Below are 20,747 nucleotides of genomic sequence, written 5' to 3'. Positions count from 1 at the left end.
TATGGAAATCCTTGCACGTTGTTATCTGTCTTACCACCCTGAGTTCCCACTGGAGGGTTTCATGAGAAAAATCTCTGTGTTTCAGTGAGATTCCGCATTGTCTCTGTGGATGTCAATTTTCACCCTTTGAATGAAATGGTGAGTGTCACAACAGTGGGTAAGATTGGCAGAAACAGGCAAAATTGTAAAACCTATTCTTTCGGAGAACCGAGACCAATATGAGATTCTTAAATCTATCACAGAAAGATCTCAAAAGTGTATCGCTGCTGGAGAATAAGGGAGATCAGTTCATCAACTACATTTTTTAAACAAATTAAATATTCAGTTAAAATTATGCCCTTAAAGACTCAATTATTTTCATTGAACTGAAGAAAATAAGTGCATTTCATTTCTCTCCTAGAGAAATGGAGAATTTCTCAGAGATAAACATCGTCTGCAAAATAAACTATTATTAGGACCTTTTTACCTAAATGTAGGTTTCTCAATTGTACATTATTTCATTAAAGGGAAGTCATGACTTCTTAAGAGGCGTATGTCCCAAACTAAACATATAAAGTATTGTGAATGAAATGGAGCCACATCTCCTCATTTGGACAAGAAATGAACAGGCTTACTTCCTCTGGTCCCGATACTGTATTAATGCTAATGTCATGGTGTTCTCTTTCTAAACTCTATCTCACACTCATACTCTTTCTTTCTTTTCAGTTCCCAGTGGTTTATATTGAGGTAGGTAATGTATTGTGTATCTCAGTTGGGATGAGGACTCACTGCCAGTTGTGTTAACTTGCCTCGCTCCACCTCCACCTTCCCCACCGGCAGTTCACCAAAACTAAATAAAACACTTGTTTTCCCTCTCTCTTAAATCCTGGGGAGAGTAGATAAGATGTAAATGAAGGAACAAAATTCCCTGAGATGATGCAAGTTAGTGGCTCTTCCAATATTTCTAAACAAGATGGGGATGCATAATCTCAAAAAGAGGTGCTATCAGCTGTCATATCTCATAGCTGGGAAAGATGTCCTTTGCTCAGTCTAGAATTCCTAGAAACCTTTGCTAATACCTCTGGTGCCAATTTACCAATCAGCTAACTGTCCACCTCCCAATGTCACTCTCCCTGAAAAGCTGTTCCTCTACTCAAAATTATATATTTCAGTTGCTTCTATGAACTTGTGATGTTTTTACCTATAGAATCCCAAGAAGAACCGGATTTTCCAATGGCATAGTGTCAATTTGCACTGGGGACTCAAGCAGCTCTCTTTCCCACTCTCTGTGGAGCCCACGCTGGGTCCCTACAAGGTCATACTGCAGAAGGAGTCAGGGAAAAAAATAGAGCACTCTTTCGAGGTGAATGAATATGGTAAGAATTCTGCATGTGTCCAAGATATTTATGACATTAGAGAATGAAAGGTTGGATCATTTTTACATGTAGGTGACAAGCAAAAATCTAGCATATAATAGTTGAAAATCAGCAAGGCTTTTTATTTATTTAACTATTTGCTAAGCATGTTTCATGCACTATCTCATTTAATCCTTAAAGTAGCCCTCTGAAGCAGATCCTATACCTTCTCCAGTTTACAAACGAACATATTAATACTAGAAAAGTTACTAATTTACCAAAATCACAGAGCCAACAAGAAGCAAGAGAAATTTTAATAGTTCCATCTGACCCTATTCAAACATCAATTGTTAACCAATACATTATGTTATCTACATGCATCTCGTGATCTATATCTTATAACAGGAGGTATTTCCTGGGATTACAACCTGGCTTTGTGTGACCTACATGTAATCTACTCTAATAATAGTAATCAGACATTGAAACCATCTTATTAGTTATCAGTTATGCGGATTTTCTAACTTAAGTTAAATATATCATGCCATGGATAAGGAGACCTATCACAAAAACAGGATTCCCAAAACTCACCAGAACTGCCATGAGAATTATAGAACAGGGATTCATTATAGAAATAACAAGCCTTATACACAACTGTGAGAGAGGCTGGAAAAGTCAGAGTCCAACAGGAGGAGATAGTAGATCAGAGGAAATTACTAACCAGTCCTCCTGAAGCATTGGTGGGGATGGACAGATCAGAACTCACAAGGGCACCTTCAGATGCCAGAGTGGAACACGAAGGGAAACTGACAGGAGAATCAATGGAAGACTGTTACCTCTCCCTACCTACCACTCCAGTATTTCTATAACCAGGTGCTGATGGTGGGCCTAGGGTCTCTGTGAGTCAGCAGGGTTTAGAAGTTGGGAGGAAGAGAGCTGGACACAGAGAGGGAAAAAATAAGGACAAACTGGAAACTGCTGGCCCCTCTGTCCCTGTAACCACGTCTAACCATAGGGATCTTCAGAGATTAATGATGCTACTTTCCTCCCACCTTTGAAATCTTGGACAAATTCAGAGAAGGAGATTCTAGGAACCATAATACCAGCTTAACCAAGTTAACATGGTACCAGCTGCCCATGGTTATGACGGCATCTCCTTTGCCAATAGTGGCCCTGCTGCCCCTTATTGTAATTGAAATCACTTTATGTGACCCTTTGTTACAAGGTTCTGTAGTAGAATCATTACTAATGCTTACAGGACCTCCTGCCCACTCTCACCATTTTTTTTCTCTTTTGTTGATAACAGTTTTGCCCAAATTTGAAGTCCAAGTGAAAATGCCTAAGACTATTGGTTTTCTAGATGATGAATTTGTGGTATCCGTCTGCAGTCTGTGAGTTACATTTTTTTCACCTCATTTCTTTTTCCCTACTTTATTTGTATTGCCCATAATGATCACTGGACTTTGAAGTATTTTAATTAGCGAAGGAATGACTCTCTCCCCAACTTGTCTGAACTCAGACTAGGGAGTAGGGGTGGTGGCATACAACACTTCTACTGCTAATAATAAAAATTATTAACTGAGCACTTAAAATGTGCCAGGCAATGTTTTAAGTGCCTTGCACTTACTTACATTTTTTTCTTACACTAACCCTATGAGAAGGGGATAATTATCCTCATTTTACAAATGAGGAAACTGCAACACTTAAAGGATAAAATAACTTGTTCAAGTTCCTACAGACAGTAAATTCCAGAAGACTGGAATTTAAATCCAACAGTCCACTCCAGACCCTGAACTCTTCACCACTATTCTATATTGCCTCTGAAAGTAAAAAAAAAAAAATTCTAGCTTCATGAAGCATTTCTATATTTCTATATCCCAGACACTGGTTTAAATTGAACCTGGGTCATCCAACTCTGGAGCCCATGCTCATAGATTCCATGTTATTCCATGTCCTATTATCTCCATTCTTTTATAGTTCCCAATTTCTTAAACTATGGAAAGCTAGAAAGAAGCTCAGTAGACCCTCTATCTTAAAGGCTGGATATATAAGGTAGAATTAAAACTACATGTCATTTATTTCTTCCCTGATTACCTTTTAGTGCAGTAGAGTACCCCCTACATGCACCAAGGAGGTTGATTGTACTTCTTGCTTCTAAAAACAGCATGTAAAACATGTTTTCATTCTTCTCACCAGCTCTGATGCTATAAATTTTTCCATCAAAGGGAAAGGCTTTTGATTCAGATTTAAAGATAAGATTCAACAAAGTGATTAAATTTAGTAAATAATTTATTACTTTATCAGCACTTTTTTTTTGGAGGGGGAAACTATAAAAAGAGGAAGCTTGGGGCTTCACAGTTTGGGCAATGAGTCTCTAATCTAAGTCTGCATCAGAATCTATGGACGTTCTTAGTTAAAATGTAGATTCCTCAGCTCCACCTCTAGAGAGTCCAGTCATAAATCTGAGGAAGGATTTGGGACTCTGACTATCACTGCATATCTCAGGGAATTTCAATGTGGGTGATCCATGAAGCATACTTTAAGAAACAATAGACTAAGTTCAGCTTCACATCATGTCTTAGTCTGTTCAGGCTGCCATAACAAAATACCACAGACTGGGGAGCTTATTAACAACAGAAATTTATTGTTCACAGTTCTAGAGGCAGGTAAATCCAAGATCAAGATGCCAACATGGTCAAGTTCTGGTGAAGGTCCTCTTTCTGGTTCATAACTGGTGTCTTCTCCTTGTGTCCTTACATAGAGGAAGGGACAAGAGATCTCTCTGGAGCCTCTTTTATAAAGGCACTAACACATGCATGAGAACTTCACCCTCCTCCCAAAGCCCTCACCTCCTAATACTATCAATCTTTGGGGGTTTAGAATTTCAACAAGTGAATTTTGGGGGGACATAAATATTCAGACCATACCACATCACATCCCTCCATCATATTTGGCAGAATCCGACTGTCATCATGATACTGTTCACTTATAATGTTTTTGTTCTATAGCTAGTGCTTTCCCATTTAATTCCTCATTTATCCTCTTAAAATATACATGAGTTAGGGAGGACTTAGAAATACACTGTGTATGCTTCCCTAATTTTTTTCCTAAAACAACTTAGGAGGTATTGGCAAAGGTAGAAGCATAACCTAGATAATCTGACAGCAGAGAAAGAAGGAAATAAGGCAGTTTTTTCTCAGATCTTCCTTCCCTCTCAGCTGAAGTAAAACTTCAGCTGAGAGGGAAGGAAGATCTGAGAAAAAACTGCATTGTTACTTTTCCATTTGGAGGAGTTTCAAAAAGTATTTCAGTATTCAGTAAGTATTTTCTCTTAGAGTTGTAGATAATTAAGACACAGTTTCAGAATAAGTGCTTCTAAAGTACAAATGCTTTGGAAGGAAATACAATTGCTGTCAATGAGTAAGATGGGTATATGAATGGATCAAATCCTGTGAAGAACATCTGAGTTATTTATGTTACGTATTTTTTGTATGACTCTTTACTGTTATAGATACACATATGGAAAGCCTGTCCGTGGTCTGGTGACAATTAACGTGTGCAGAAGATATTCACGATACAGTTCTACCTGCCATGGAAAACATTCACAAAGTATCTGTGAAGAATTTAGTCAACAGGTATATGGAAATCACTCTCCCCAGGACAGTAACACCAGATCTTGTTTTCTTGTGGCTGATAATAGAATAGAGAATACACTACAATACAATACAATATGAGAGTAGTGTTTGAAATAGTCACCTGGGAGAAGTGTGGAGTAAGGGACACATTTTAAGATTGCCTGGCAATGATCGGAACCAACTTGAGGGTGGGGCTCATGGATTTATACTGGTATTTATTTGGCCAGTTTTGTAATTTCCTTCTGACCGCAATTGACATGCCAGGTATATGGGCATAAAAGGATGTGGAAGTCTCCAAAGTTGGCTTTTATCAAATATAATAGAAGAAGAATGTGACAGATACTAAGAATTGGGCTAGTGGGAGAATCAAATGACACCCTATGGAATCTACCCTGCGTAGCGGAGACTGAAACCAGCCTCAGGTTGAGGAGAGGGGGACTGAGAGGCATGATGAACTGGAGGCCTCGAGTACATCAGAGAAAAAGTGGAGCAAGAATAACTAAGGGAAACAGCAGTAGGACACGTATTAACAAATGAAGTGTATGAATACTGATTTCAGGGGAAGAGTATATAAAAGTCCAGGGTGTGGCAACGTGAGCGGACACTATAAGGGTTTGGAAAAGCAAGTTATCAAAGTTGTAGAGACCAAATAAATGAAAGGCTAGGGTGGTGAATATGATGATGAAGTTCAAGATAAACATCGAGAGCTTCCCTGGTGGCACAGTGGTTGAGAGTCCGCCTGCCGATGCAGGGGACACGGGTTCGTGCCCCGGTCCGGGAGGATCCCACATGCCGCTGAGCGGCTGGGCCCGTGAGCCATGGCCGCTGAGCCTGCGCGTCCAGAGCCTGTGCTCCGCAACGGGAGAGGCCACAACAGGGAGAGGCCCGCGTACCGCCAAAAAAAAAAAAAAAAAAAAAAAAAAGATAAACATCGATAAGCAAGATAAACATGAGAGAAATCTAGCTGCCAAAATCCTTATTATTATCAGGGAGACTAGGATTAATTTCTATTTTCAAATGAGTCATGATATCTGCATATAAGTACATTAAATAAGATTAAATTTAATTATGCAATAAATATTTTCATGTAAATAAGTACAAAAATGAAAACAAATCTTTATTATAATAGGAAACCCGACGTTTAGTTTAGAGATCTAATTGCTATAATGATTCATCTAGTCAATGAATATATGTTTTTTTTTTAATGACCTAGATATCACAGTTAAGAAAATACAGTCCCTAGTTGATATTTAGGTGGAGGTCATTACAGAGGCTCCTTAGAACATGTTATGTCTGAGCTGAGTTTAGGAGAGCAGTAACTGTTGGCCAAGCTGGGAATGGAAGAAAGAATGTTATTTGAGGAACAACATACACACACACACAAAGAGATAGAATTACAAAATACCATGGCACATTGGGGAAACTCTAGGAAGTTTAATATGACAGAAATTGGATAGGCTTTTGGAAGAGAGGGGAGAAGGCAAAGGTTGGCAATGATTAACTCAATGATTAATGAAGAAATTTTGTATCATTTGGAGGCTTGGGAAAAGATAAGCACCCAAAAGATGGTCAGAACATTTGTAAAATTTCCTTCTGTGGCCAACACAAAATGTTCATAGGTTGGTAACTGACTTTTTAAATCACAAATCAGAGGACCCAGGAATTCTCTTCCTTTCTCTTCAGGCAGACGAGGAAGGCTGTTTCACACAACTAGTAAAAAGTAAAATATTTCATCTGAGACAAAAAGGATATGACATGAAATTACTAGTGGAAGCCAAGGTCAGAGAGGAGGGAACAGGTTTGTATTATTTTTAAATAGTTATTAATTTATTAAACATTTATCAAACTTCCATTCCACGTAAAATGCTTTATAGTTTCTGGGGACTATGACAATGACATGGTCTCTGCCTTCAAGGAATTAGGAATCTAAAGAGAAATTATATATATGTATGCATGTATTATATATAACCGTAATAAAATTTCCACAGGAAATGTAAACAATAAGGGCCAAATGAGCATGGAGAGAGTTAATTCTAATATAGAGCTGAAGAAGGCTTTGAAAAGTAACATTTGAGCAGATTTGAATAGAATGGATAGTATTTTGAAAGATAGTGATGGACCAGGAAAGCGTAATAGGCATAAAACAAATGCGTTCAGTCCCAGGGGAATCTTAAAAAAGTAGGCTGGTGCTAAGGTGTTTAGAAAAGTAAATCATGTACTAAAGAGATCAGACTTTATTATGAAAAACATTGGATATCTTCAGATATATTTAAGGAGAATGACCTAAATAAATTGATTTTTTAAAAAAAGTTAATTCCAGTAGGCATGAGAAGGACAGGCTAGATGAAAAATGTGTTACAATGTGATACATCAGAATACTATTCAAAGGTGACCCCAAAGACTACAACTTGGGGGCCATTGAGAAATGTCATTAACCAAGATAAGGAAAAGATGAGAAAGAGCTATGGTGATGAGAATGTGTCAAAGATAATTCATCACAGATTGGAATATCAAAATGGAAGTTGATTCATTCCATTCATGTCAAAATGAAATTCATTTTGACAATTTCAGAAGGAAGCCAGAACAAAATCAGAACGAGAAATGTAAATCTGAAACCGTTCTCATTGTGTCCAGATCCTCCTAAGAGTAAATGCAAGTGTTCTGAAAGTGAGCTCACTTGGCATTGCTAAATTGAGGCTAGAGGCAGAAAACGAGGGGCCCAAGACCAGAAACAACTGCAGTTAGGAAATAGTATCAGATAAGTCAGCAAAATAAAACTAGAAGTCACAAGGTTAGGGGAAATAAGGACAATTTCTTAGATGCCACTGGTAGGGTTTCAGTGATACTTATGTATGAAGTAATTCTGAGAGTTCATTTTAATGAGGTCTGAGATGAGAATACCATATTGGGGGAAAATAAAGGATCTTTTAGACTTGATAGAGCGGTGCTTTAGATGATGGGGTTAAAATACAGATCACACTTCACTGAATGGAAGAGCACCGGGTATTGGCTATACTTTTCACCACGTGGTAAAAAGAATGTTTTTGCTGGGGAAGTAGTTTGTGATAGAAATTTAAGAATATTTTTAGGCCAATGTGAAGAATCAAGATGTATGCAGAAAGTTGTTGGGGGAAGACGTGGATGTGAAATAGACACAAAGATACAGCAAGATCCCAGAGGAGATGAGGTGAACAACTTCTCAAGAACATGTGTGGAACAAGCAGAATATTTGTGAAAACAGAGAATTGAGGAAGTATGGATAACAATGATTTTCTAAGCATGAGAAATTCTGGAAAGACTAAGGAAAGAGTATATGGATGGTATTTTGTTATAATGGAGTGAAAATGGGATGGAAGTATGAGGTGAGCTGAATATATGGAACAGTTCAGCTTCACTGAATTATTTTTCAGGGTTGGAATTAACTGGACATGGATCATGTAAAATCACAAACACCTTAAGCAAACTGAAATTTACTAAAGTGGATTCACATTACAGACGTGGGCTCCCTTTCTTTGGGCAGGTAAAGTAATCTTTTCAATATAATCATAATTGGGGGGATGTGGCTTTTAAGAAAACAAATTTTTATATCACAAAATCAAAATTTATTATAAAAATGAATATTTATTTAGAGTAAGAAAAGAATATAACAAATTTGAAAGGCAAATATTGTCACAGAATCCCCCCGAAAAAGCGTATTCTTACTAATTAACTTCCTAACACACCTTTATAATACACTTTTCCTGTATAGTTTGGCTGCATACTCTTTGATTGCCTCTTTATAAACTGATTTTATAATATAATTTTCTATAGAAAGAATAAGATATTTTCATTTAGTGTTTTTATTATTGTTAGTTTTTTAATTTTTTTAGTTTCAAGGCTCAATATTCATAATAATATTGCTAAATTATAAGACTGATATCCAATTTAGTAAACTATCAAGGAAATGTAAGATTTCTAGGCATTTTACATTTTATTTTGTAGTAACTAATCTTTGAATTGACAGTTTACAGGCAATTTCCTCATTTTATTGATGTATACGAATTTGATATTGTCTTAAGGTATTGCAGTATTTTGTATCAAATTGGCAAGAAATTAATAATGGGGCAAGACCATTTCAGGTCAAGAGAAAAGCATGAGAAAACTGAAGACTTGGAGGATAAATATGACTTGGCCAGAAATTTAAGAAAGATGAGAGAACAGCCAAGGCTGTAGGTGTACAACAGCTTTTTCAGGATCAAAGAACCAAGTGTGTTTTAGGTTATGTTCAGAATTTTGGATTGAGAAGTTACTGAAAGTTTTAGGGAGAATGACATGAGCAGTGTAGTTTAAACTGTATAGAGAATGGTTTGAAGCAAGGACAGAGCAGCAGAGGGGGGACTGCATAAACTTAAATAGAAAGATATAGGAAACCGGATGGGAAAAAATATTGTGGTTTTAACTGGAATGGAAGCAGTAGATTTGGAGAGAAGTAAATAGGAATAAAAGATGTTTAGCAGGGGAAGGGTTAGCATTTGGCAAGGGGTTAGATATAGGCACTGTTATATATAGGCAGTGAAAGAGAGAACATGACCAAAAAAATAAGGCCCTACATATTCCTGCATAAATTACCAGATGGATAGAAGCCCTATATACTGAGATAGAGAACACCAGAGATGAAGAAAATTTGGGAAGGTAACATCATGAGTCCACTATTGGCTGTTCTCAGTTGAATGCTCATAAGTTATCTAAATATAAATGTCAAAAAGAAAAATATTTTAGAGCCCAGAAAACAAATCTTATTTTCATATTCTAAGATCTTCGTTAAGTGACAGTGGCCAAGGCGTCAAGAGGCGAATACGACAGAGTAGAAAATGTTATTGCTATATAACACCCGGAACCAGCTATCACTTTCCTATTTCTAGGTTCTTCTAGTTGATGAGAAGGATCAGCCAATCCCCAATAAAACTGTAGTTGTCGACGTGGATGTACTTGCATACCATGCCAGCTTTACTACGAATGAGCATGGTTTGGTGAACATTTCCATTGATACCAGTAATTTCACATCTTCTTTCATTTCAGTTTTGGTAAGTGGGAAGGGGCATCTGGGACTAAAAAGACACAGATCACTGGGGCCACAGAATTTAAGGGTACATGGGAAGCAGGTGAACTCCAGAGAGAAAAGAAAAGGTGATAAGACTAAAGCAGAAATTAAGCAATGTGGAGAACTAAACAATAAGAAATGAAAAATTCTCTGTCAGAAACTTTTACTTTAGATAGACTCTGTTTACAGCATGATCTAGTTTCAGGAGACATTTAAATATTAGAACATCTTGATAGTCTCTTGAAAATTCAACAGTTTTATTACAAATTAGATTTTGCCTTGTTTCCTTGTTATACCACTATTTTTGTTTTGTGTTAAGGGTATGAAGAAAAAGTAATTGATCTTGATTATGAGTGAATAATACCTACTAAATCAGTATGGTGTAAACTTAAATAAATTTAAGGGAAAGTTTTTAGAGATTATGCTTTATTTGGGAAGGCAGCCTATAATGAAACCAAGTAAGCATGATTCTTAATAAAATCTTCAGTAAATGACAGAGTGACCAATATATACATAATATATGTTAATAACAAATAACCTACTTAAGACCTTTATTCTATCCATTAGGTCACTTACAAGCAAAATAAACTCTGTTTTGATAACTGGTGGCTTGAAGAATTTCACACACCAGCACAGCACACTGTAAAGCATATTTTTTCCCCAAGCAAGAGTTATGTTCACCTTGAACCTGTGGCTGGTACCATTGCCTGTGGGCAAACCCAGGAGATTTGGGCACACTACATCCTGAATGGACAGATTCTGAATGATGAAAAAGAATTAACCTTCTATTATTTGGTAAGAATAAAGGCCAGTGTAGTGCTTCCTAATTATGTAGACCCTAAAAAGATAGAGTTCCTATCTAAGTAATGCTCTTTATATATAATGTTTTTATGAGTGAAGAGAAGTTGTTTCCTAACAAATTAATGCTTTAATTTTTCATTTATATTCTGGTCTCCACTGAAACTTTTAAAAACTTTTTTTTTTTCTGAGTTCCAATGGAAAATTATTGAATGGAAGAGGAAAGAGCTTAAGACAAATGCCTTGTTAGACAAAAAAGATTGTTTTTCCTAGAACCCAGTAGATAAATAAGCGAAGGATAAAAATCAAGAACTTAGCCAATAGGAAATAAAAATTATAAACAATCTTCTGGAAAAATGTCAATTTAACATTAATTGGAGAAGTGAAAATTAAAAGAATAAAGCAGTAGTATTTTATTCCTATAAAGGTTCTAAATAATTTACAAAGTTCAAGAACTGGTGTAACTGCAGGGAAAAGTACATTGACAGGCATATTATAAATTGATATGATCCTTTTCAGGTCAGTATACCTACTGATCTACAAAAATTTAAAATATTCAAAGCTGGTAGTTATCCAAGTAAGTCTTTTTAAGAAGAAAAACTTATGTGTAGGAAATTCTGTGTAGGAACATTAACTATAAATAGTATTTTTTTAATTCTATAAAAAAGTGAAAAAATTGACAGTAAGTTAGAATCTTAGCTTTATTGCTTCCTAGTTATGGGACCTCAGGTAATTTACTTAATCTCATTTGTAAAGAGAAATGTCAATCATCTCATCTGAATACTGAAGATAGTATTTATACTTACTTCATAGAGTTATAGTCAAAACTAAATAAAAATCTTAAAACTAAATTATTTAGTTCAGTACCTGGCACATAGTTTTTTTTTTTTTAAATAGAGGCAACAATAGAGAATACTTACATATATTTTATACCTGCCTTCACTATATATTGCTTTGCACATAATAGATGCTTAAAATATTTGTTGAAAGAATATATAAATTTAAAATATTAATATTCAAGATAAGTAGTAACATTAAGTAAAATTCTAAAGCATTGTAAAATTTTATGTTTCTTATTTAAAGTATGTTGTTTGAAGTAAAATTTATTATTTAAACTCTATGTATAGGAAAATATTGAAAGAGAAATTTAGTGAACAAAAACAACTTCTGGGTTGAAGTAGCGAGTTATTATTTATTTGTGTATTATACATATGTTTAAGTAAGTTTAATAAGTACCCTTTAAAATGATAATACATGTATTTCCTTCTGCCTTCAGATCAAAGCAAGAGGAAGCATCGCTCAGTCAGGAGCCCATGTGTTGTCCATTAAACAAGGAGAGAGTAAGTACTTCCAGGATTTCCTATTTTTTTTTTCCTATTTTCCTATTTTTTCTCTCAAATTGTCAAATCCTAAACGTTTTAGCAAGATGAAGCTATTTCTTACATTGGAGGAAATGGTCACCAGCTTTCTTCCATCAACCAAAGTTGAGGAAGCTGATAAAAGAAGGATACTAGGTTCATTTTAGTCCATTTAGAACTTTTTTATAGCATTTCTATATTGTAAATTTTATTTCTAAAGTAAAATATATTCATTTTATTAAATTTTTTAAATGCAGAAAATAATAGAAAAATGCAGAAAATCTCCAAAGAAAAATTTTACTCTGTATGTTTTTGTATTAGTTTCCTATTGCTTCTGTAGGAAGCTCTCTGGCTAAAAACCACACAAATTTATCATCTTATAATTCTGTAGATCAGAAGTCTTACAGGCTAACATCAAGTTGTGAGCAGAACTACATTCCTTCCGGAACTCTAGGAGGTTACTTGTTTCCTCACCTTTTCCATCTTCCAAAGACCTCCTGCATTCCTTGGTTTATGGCCTCTTCTTCCATCTTCAATGCCAACAACACACCATCTTCAAATCTCTCTTATACTCCTGCCTCTCTCTTTTAGATCATACTCTCCTTCTAGATTTTCTTGAATCATAAATATCCATTGATATCTGTTATCCCAGGAAGAATAACTAACTTTTCAAGAAATAATCTATTATGAAAAGATAAGTACATTTAGTCTCTTTATTTGTTACATGTCCCCAGGCTATATCTCATAAGTAGCTTCCTTTTTTCTGTTCATTTGAATAGTTATAGGCTATCATTTTACTAAAGCAATATTTATTAACAAAGCATATTTAGAAAGATCAAAAAGCCCATTCACCCAAGGTGAGTCAATACTTCCAAGAAAAAATAAAGAATATGTATTGTAAAATCTCTCTTGCTAAAAGTTTTTTTTATTGCTTAAAAAAATTGAATTCAGGCACTCAAATATGGACAGTCCCTCTAATTCTCCATTTAATCATTGATTTTTATGGGATTGATCATTATATTGGTTTTTCTAGAGCAGGTAAGATTGTTCCTAATAGCATATCAAAAATCAAACTGCCTCCTAAGGCAATTTCTTCAAAATCAGTTCCTGTAATAGAGTTTAAATTCTATATAGTATACTGAGTATCTTGAGAGGTGAAATGGGGAGAAGGAAGTGTCTCTCTAAGAAAAAATACACTTCATTTTATTTGATGATGACTATGTAAATGGTTGCTTTTCCATTTGTCTTTGATTTCTGGGAAACTCAGTGTTAAATTTAAGCACTCTAGTGTTTAACCATCTGTTATAGCTTTTTTTTTTTTAGAGGGAACTTTATTTTTATTTATTTATTTATTTTTGGCTGCATTGGTTCTTCATTGCTGCGCATGGTCTTTCTCTAGTTGCGGTGAGCGGGGGCTACTCTTCATTGCGGTGTGCGGGCTTCTCATTGCGGTGGCTTCTCTTACTGTGGAGCACGGGCTCTAGGCGCGCGGGCTTCAGTAGTTGTGCCTCATGGGCTCTAGAGCGCAGGCTCAGTAGTGGTGGCGCACAGGCTTAGTTGCTCTGCGGCATGTGGGATCTTCCGGGATCAGGGCTCGAACCCATGTTCCCTGAATTGGCAGGTGGATTCTTAACCACTGAGCCACCAGGGAAGCCCTGTTATAGCTTCTTAATAAAATTTATTCCTGCCTCTGTTTAACCCTGCTTGAGAAGTCCAATTTCATATGGTTTCAGTATCATTGTTTCAAATTTATTTTGACCCTGCTGTTTTTGTGTATTTTCACCACAAGCTGCCCTCAGATCTTCTATAGATACAGGAAGGCTATAGTTTTTAAAGAAATTTATGCTACAAAGATAAAACAGAACATTTTTGAGAAGATTAAGCAGATGCATGAATTAAACACTATGTAATTCACACAGAAAGTAACCACTAAGATAAATGCATTGAATTCTTTTATAAAAATCGGAGGCATACTGTTTTGTATGTGATTATTTGTACCTGTATCTCGGCTGTGTTTTAAATGGCCTGAAGGTAGAGACTATGCTGCATTCTTTGACTTGGCCTCATGCATATGACAAGAACTGTGCTGACTGGATCATAGATAGAGATCATTAAAGGTGTCTAAAAGTTCTTCTCTCTTGAATTCTTAACGTCTTTTTTTTAATTTAAAAATAGAGACATTCACTAAATGTTCTTTTCTACTTCCGCAGAGGAAATGAACAATTTAACCTACATCTTTAAGGGAAAATGTCATTAGTTCAGCATATATTTATTGAATACTAATGCACACAAAATGGTATAAATGCAAGTCTTACTTCAATATGCTCCAAATGTAAATAAGTTAAATAATTTGAGAACCTCTTCTTTATAAAATTGAAACTCTTCCCTCTTCCTAATCTATGATCTTGAACTTTCTTTACTCTCCAGTGAAAGGGGTATTTTCCTTCTCCTTTCAAGTGGAATCAGACATTGCTCCTACAGCCCAGTTGCTTATTTATACTATTTTACCTAATGGAGAAGTTATTGCAGATACTGAGAAACTCGAGATTGAAAACTGTTTTCCCAATAAGGTGGGTGTTTTGTTTAAGTCCAGTTCTTTTCTTCATCTCCCCTTTTGAAGTATGGAAAATAAGGACCTTATGTACATTTAAAAACTGCCATGTAGTGCTCCTAAAACTTTCTGCCAAAGGACCTCTAAAGGAAAGATTGATGCTAAGCCCCGGGAGGTCTAGAGGAGTAGTTCAAAGCAGGTGGCCATTAGCACAATTTTTTCTCTTGCTTTATCTGAAAATTCATGTGGAATTCAAAATATATTCTACAATTAACCTTTAATAGTTTTAATTTTGAAATGTTTGTTCCCCAAATTTTCAATTAAAAATGATGCTTCACAGTGATGTCAGTTTTATTCTCTCATATCCCCCTGACACGCCTCCATGTACTACTGCAGAAATCAGTAATTTATTGTGAGTTAAATTCACTTTGAATTTGAAACAGAACAGGGGTATATGTGTGTATCCCATTTTGAGAAACATAGCCTGGGCACTCTAATAATGACTATAGCATAAAAATCTAAGTTGCATATGGGATCTTCTTATATTTCCAAAGAATGCATAGCTGTAATGAGAAGCCTACTGAGATATTAATAAGCTTTATCCCAACAGAATTTTCTGGGTATTCTTAACATTAACAATCAACTAGGATCCACAGACTTCAGATATATTTTTTAAAATATACCTACAAGGACTCTGACATGAGTTTTATGAAGATTAAAACAATATGCATTTACAGGAAGTGAACATTTCTGCAATGAGAATTACATTTAGATTGTCCTTTGTAACATACAATGATCTAAGAAAATACACAGTGGATTCTGAATAAATTTTCAACTCCATCTTACTAAAGAATGCTATTAAACCTGGACAGATGTCCAATAGCATCATTTGTGTTCTGTTTCGATGTTCTGTGTGTTTCATATAAACCTAGAAGAGACTTTTGCTTCAAGCTTCAATGTCTTTATTGCTAATCATGGGTAGTTAGTTTTTTGTTAAACCTTGGAATGCCCATCTTATGCCACAGCTTTCAGCACACTCATCCCAGCAGTGGCTTCACTCTGGTGCAAAAACATATGACAGCTTCTGTGTCATATCATAAAACTTCCACATAGAATCAAAAGTCCATGGACATTATATTCAATCACTTCACATCAAATATCTTTTCACTTATCATTGATCAGAGATGGAGATAAGCTATGATAAATATAGATGAAGATTTTCGCAGTATTCAGAAGAAAGTTGACTGTGTGTTTAAAAGTTAGAGAGTTACTAAAGTTAACAATTAAGGACCCTAGAAGTGAGACATCCTGACAGGATGATGAGCAGAGTAAGAAGTGGGTTGAGAATGTGAGGAAAGATCCAGGTCTGTCTGAGACCTGTGTTTCTTTAAACCAATATACTTTAAATAATTTTTTGATCTTTGTTGGAAAGAAGAAACCTGTTTTCTATTCACCATCCATATACCACTTTCTTATTTTAATAATGACAGGTTTATTATACAGATTAAATACTATGTAACAGTTTAAATTGTTGTTCCTAACTGGAAATAATTATTCATTAAGGATAACATTGATTAATATGGATAGGTACAGGCTCTCAAAATATGCCTTAAAGTTCTTTTCTGGTTCTCATATCAGTAGAACATGTTACATTTTCAAGCATATCCATTTCTTGGTTAGGAGTATTTTCAGTGATTATAATCTCAAATAACTCACTTGTTCATTTGGTATGGACATTCACAAACATATTTTAATGAACTTAAATTTTCTAAAAATAAAAACAAACATATTTAAAATAGAATTCTCCAAAAGCGGTGTTTTCATAATATATTGAACTATAGAGATGAATACTACTGCACCTTGAGGATAAATCAATTAATTTTTTTCATATATGTCTTATGATATACATGAATCCAAAGTGTTACATTAATTCAATAGACCACATAGCAGATTATCATAGTTAAATCCAGCAATCCAAGTCAAATATTATTTAACGGAATGTACTATTTCATTGCAGTCCAAATCAGCTTTCAGTTCAAGAACCTGGAAGCTTAATGGATGCTACTGCAGTAACTAAATTCCAAATTATTTTATAATTTACTCAAGATTCTACTCAAAAAATTCTAACATAAACATAAGGAACCAATAGATTCACTTACCGATGAATTTCTACTGGCCAAACCAGTCAAAACTCTGAAAAAAATTACGCACATTTTTCATTATTTTGTAGTTCTCATTCTTTATTCACAGTCCTTTGAATATTGTCAATGAATTAACTCTTAGGATGCATATTAGATGTTTAGTTTTTTAAATTAATGAGTAAATTTCTGATCCTGATAAACAGTACTACACCGCTATAGAATGCCAGGTGATTAAGAGGGCCAACTGAAGGAGACTTCGTTGGCTGGTCTTAGAGGTGGAATAGGATTTTTCACAGCCCCGTGCAAACTGCACACATTCATCACAAAAACACTGCATGGAGATAGGTATGTATCTTTGTTAGCGTGTGCATTCCAATTCCCACTCAAGATTCTCTTTTACTGTGATCAACATCAATTTATATTTCACTGGTTATAAAGAGAGTGGGAAACCTGAGTTAATCGAACCACATTTCCAGTTTATTCCAGAGATGGTTAACTGGTAGTCGTCAGGCAGCTTCACCTCTTAACCCTTCTCTAACATGGATGAAGAGAAAGGAAGTGTGGAAAGGACTAGTCCTACCCTGGGGTAGGAGAGAGTTTTAAGATTGTAACAATTAGAAAATGTGTGGCTATAATCATATCCTCTTTACAGGTAAATTTGAACTTCTCTTCAGCCCGGGGACTGCCAGCCTCAGATATCAACCTGAAGGTCACAGCTGCTGCTTACTCCCTCTGTGCCCTCCGTGCGGTGGACCAGAGTGTCCTGCTAATGAAGCCTGAAGCTGAGGTCTCACCTCAGTCAGTGAGTCCCATTTCAGTCTTGCATATCAGAAAATGCACACATGATATGACCATTTTTGGAAGCTGGAAGTTATAACTGCAAAGGACAAGTTCTTCACAGTGTCAGGCATAGTGTAGTAAGTCACATATGAGTTTGGATTCAATTCAGTTCCAAAAAAGACATTGCACAGGGTGCTTCACACAGATCATCTTACTTCATTCTCTGCTATAACATATCAAAGAGTGAGCAGTCTCGTTCACTACTACATTCCCTGTGCCTAGCACAGTCCTTACATGTAAAAGACATTTCTTTTTTTTGTTTTTTGGCGGTGGGGGAGGGCCACACTGCATGGCTTGCGGGATCCTAGTTCCCTGACCAGGGATTGAACCCACGCACTCGGTAGTGAGAGTGTGGAGTCCTAACCACTGGACCACCAGGGAAGTCCCTCAACACATTTTTAATGAACGAATAAATGAATAATAATTCCTTAACGTGGATATTATTACCTTAATTTTATGAATGAAGAAAACACAGCCAGCATAAATTAAGCAACTATAGAAAGAACATGCCAAAACTATATATATATATATATATATATATATATATATATATATATATATATATATTTTTTTTTTTTTTTTTTTTTTTTACGGTACACGGGCCTCTCACTGCTGGGGCCTCTCCCGCCGCGGAGCACAGGCTCCGGACGCGCATGCTCAGCGGCCATGACTCACGGGCCCAGCCGCTCCGCGGCATGTGGGATCTTCCCGGACCGGGGCACAAACCCGTGTCCCCTGCATCGGCAGGCGCACTCTCAACCACTGCGCCACCAGGGAAGCCCCAAAATTATATTTGAAAGGTGGGATTTGAACCAAATTTTATTCAATGCCATGTCTAACACACCACAATTCAAGATAGTATGTGAAATGCCAGGTTTTTAAGTCTTCTCTAAAAAAACAGGCACTTACTCATTGGTTTTAAGTATGGACAAAAGAGAGTTTCCAACCAAACTTGTCTTTTAAAGATGTTTCTTATAATGAAGAACTTCCAAAAAGGCCCAATAGTTTACAATCTTCATTGTCCATTTATTTATTTAACGAATATCCCCTGCGTCTGGATTACGGGATAGATACTGCTCCAGGAATAGGAGTTTTTATGGTGAACAATCAGATGTGGTCTTTGACCATTTTAGACGTATAGTCTTGTGAGTTATTAAACAAGCAAGCAACAAAAGCATATAAACATATAATAGTTCTAAATTTTGATAAGTATCATTTAAGGAATAAACAGGATGTTGAGCTAAAGAAAAGAGTTGAACAATTTTTGATATAGTCATTAGTGGTGTCTTCTTAGATTGTCAGATAATGGGGGGTAGGGGCAGGCATTACAAAGAATGAAAGCAGCGTGCCTGTAGGTCTTGCGGTCAGAATAAGTCTGCAGTGTTCAAAGAGGAAAAGGTAATGACCTTATACGTAATGGTGAGAGAAGAGGATGGTAGAGGTGGTAGGTGGGATGGAAAGTAAAGAAGATCATGACAAGTACTGTGAGCTTGCAGTGGAGTTAGGAGTTGACAGCAAATGTAGTGGTAAATCACTGAGGAGTTTTAAGCAGGAGAGTGATTTAGTGATTTAGATTTATTTGGTAAGAAGATCTTGTTTGCCACTCAGAGTATGGGAGCAAGAATGAAAACAGTTAGGAGGCTATTGTAGTAGCTTAGATAAGAGATGACAGCAGGTCCGCATGGAGTCACTGTGTGTTTAATGAACACTATATGACTGAGCAGGTAGCCTTATGCTAGGCTCTGGGTGAAAACTGAACTGGAATGGATTTATTTCTAGGTTACCCCTGTACCTAGTTTTTTTCCAAGTTAAAATTGGTCTTAAAATAGTAGACTTAAAAAAAAAAACTTGGTAAGAACTTAATCATATAAAATGGGAAAAGGGAATGAATTAAGTATTTACAGAGGTTGTTACTGGGTGATGGGTATGAATGACTTTTATTCTTTCATGATGTTTCTCTGTACTGTCCACATTTTTGCTTTCTTTTAAAAGTAGGCGTTTGGGCTGGGAGACAAAGAGACTTGAGTTTTATACTTACTCAGCCAAAATGCGCTGTGAGTCTTTGATCAATTAATTTGATATCTTATGTATTAATTTCTTTTGTACAAGAAGAGCATTAGGATCCATAACCCTTAATATCTCCCCATGATTTCTGTGTCACTTTTTATAATGTTGGTATGGGAGTGTTAAATAAGCACCGTGATCTCTTAAACTCCAGATTGAACATTATCACACTCAAAATAAAATAAAATAAAATAAATAAGAGTTTTTCCTTTGTTCTCTCTATTTTGCAGGTCTATGATTTGCTACCAGTAAAGAGCGTCCTTAGTGTTAGATATGGAGGTCCCATGAATGAAGATGGGGAAGAATGCATCAATGCAGAAGATATAACTCACAATGGAATCATTTACACACCAAAGCAGGTCCTGAGTGATGATGATGTTTACAGTATCTTTGAGGTAATTCTTCTTCCAAAAACATAACCAAATTTGATTTCTAAGTCTTTGTTAAGATGGAGAACAAATAGATTTCTAAGCTCTAAAATCTGATCTTCCTCTCATTCACCAAAAAGAAAACCTGTGATTAACAGAAAAATATTGAAATCTCAGAGGCATAGAGAACTTTGTATACACACAGAGAGTCAATCATGAATTTCTGTGGCATTTTAAACAGCAAGGGGTATACTTTTAGGGTCACAACTTTAACCAAGTTGATCCCAAAACTAGTTATCACTGTCATATTCCCCTCTCAGTGATTCTCAGAGATTCCAATATGTGAGAAAAACAAAATATTTCCCATAGCACCTCTGACAGCCTTGGAAAGGTGAGTACCCTATTGGCAGCCATTATAATAGTCATTTTCACAAAAATAAATGATTGAGTAAATGACTAAATTCACAAAGTACATTACTTCAGCCAACACCTTCAGTGCAGTAAAATTTCAGGAAAACTGAAAGTAGCTGTTCATAAAGAAAAGATTTATAAAACTTGGAGTAGAAACGTTAGCTTGCCTT

General features: G+C 35.8%; 1 protein-coding gene across 1 annotated transcript in view; it reads left to right on the top strand.

Moving 5' to 3' along the window:
• Window positions 1-20,747, top strand: part of LOC309829431 (pregnancy zone protein-like) — a 41,377-nt gene that overhangs the window by 3,331 nt on the left and 17,299 nt on the right. The window contains exons 4-16 of the mRNA XM_082665317.1: window positions 86-138; window positions 706-726; window positions 1,187-1,355; window positions 2,638-2,722; window positions 4,843-4,966; window positions 6,650-6,764; window positions 8,377-8,486; window positions 9,868-10,029; window positions 10,614-10,841; window positions 12,121-12,184; window positions 14,630-14,772; window positions 17,547-17,696; window positions 20,029-20,193. Of these exons, the coding sequence (XP_082521443.1) occupies window positions 86-138; window positions 706-726; window positions 1,187-1,355; window positions 2,638-2,722; window positions 4,843-4,966; window positions 6,650-6,764; window positions 8,377-8,486; window positions 9,868-10,029; window positions 10,614-10,841; window positions 12,121-12,184; window positions 14,630-14,772; window positions 17,547-17,696; window positions 20,029-20,193 (1,589 nt within the window). The remainder of the gene's footprint in view (window positions 1-85; window positions 139-705; window positions 727-1,186; window positions 1,356-2,637; window positions 2,723-4,842; window positions 4,967-6,649; window positions 6,765-8,376; window positions 8,487-9,867; window positions 10,030-10,613; window positions 10,842-12,120; window positions 12,185-14,629; window positions 14,773-17,546; window positions 17,697-20,028; window positions 20,194-20,747) is intronic.

Source organism: Grampus griseus, assembly GCF_964374135.1.
Source record: "Grampus griseus genome assembly, chromosome: 11".
NCBI lineage: Eukaryota > Metazoa > Chordata > Mammalia > Artiodactyla > Delphinidae > Grampus > Grampus griseus.
The sequence above is the reverse complement of the archived record's forward strand: the minus strand, read 5'-3'. Positions and strand labels throughout refer to the sequence as shown.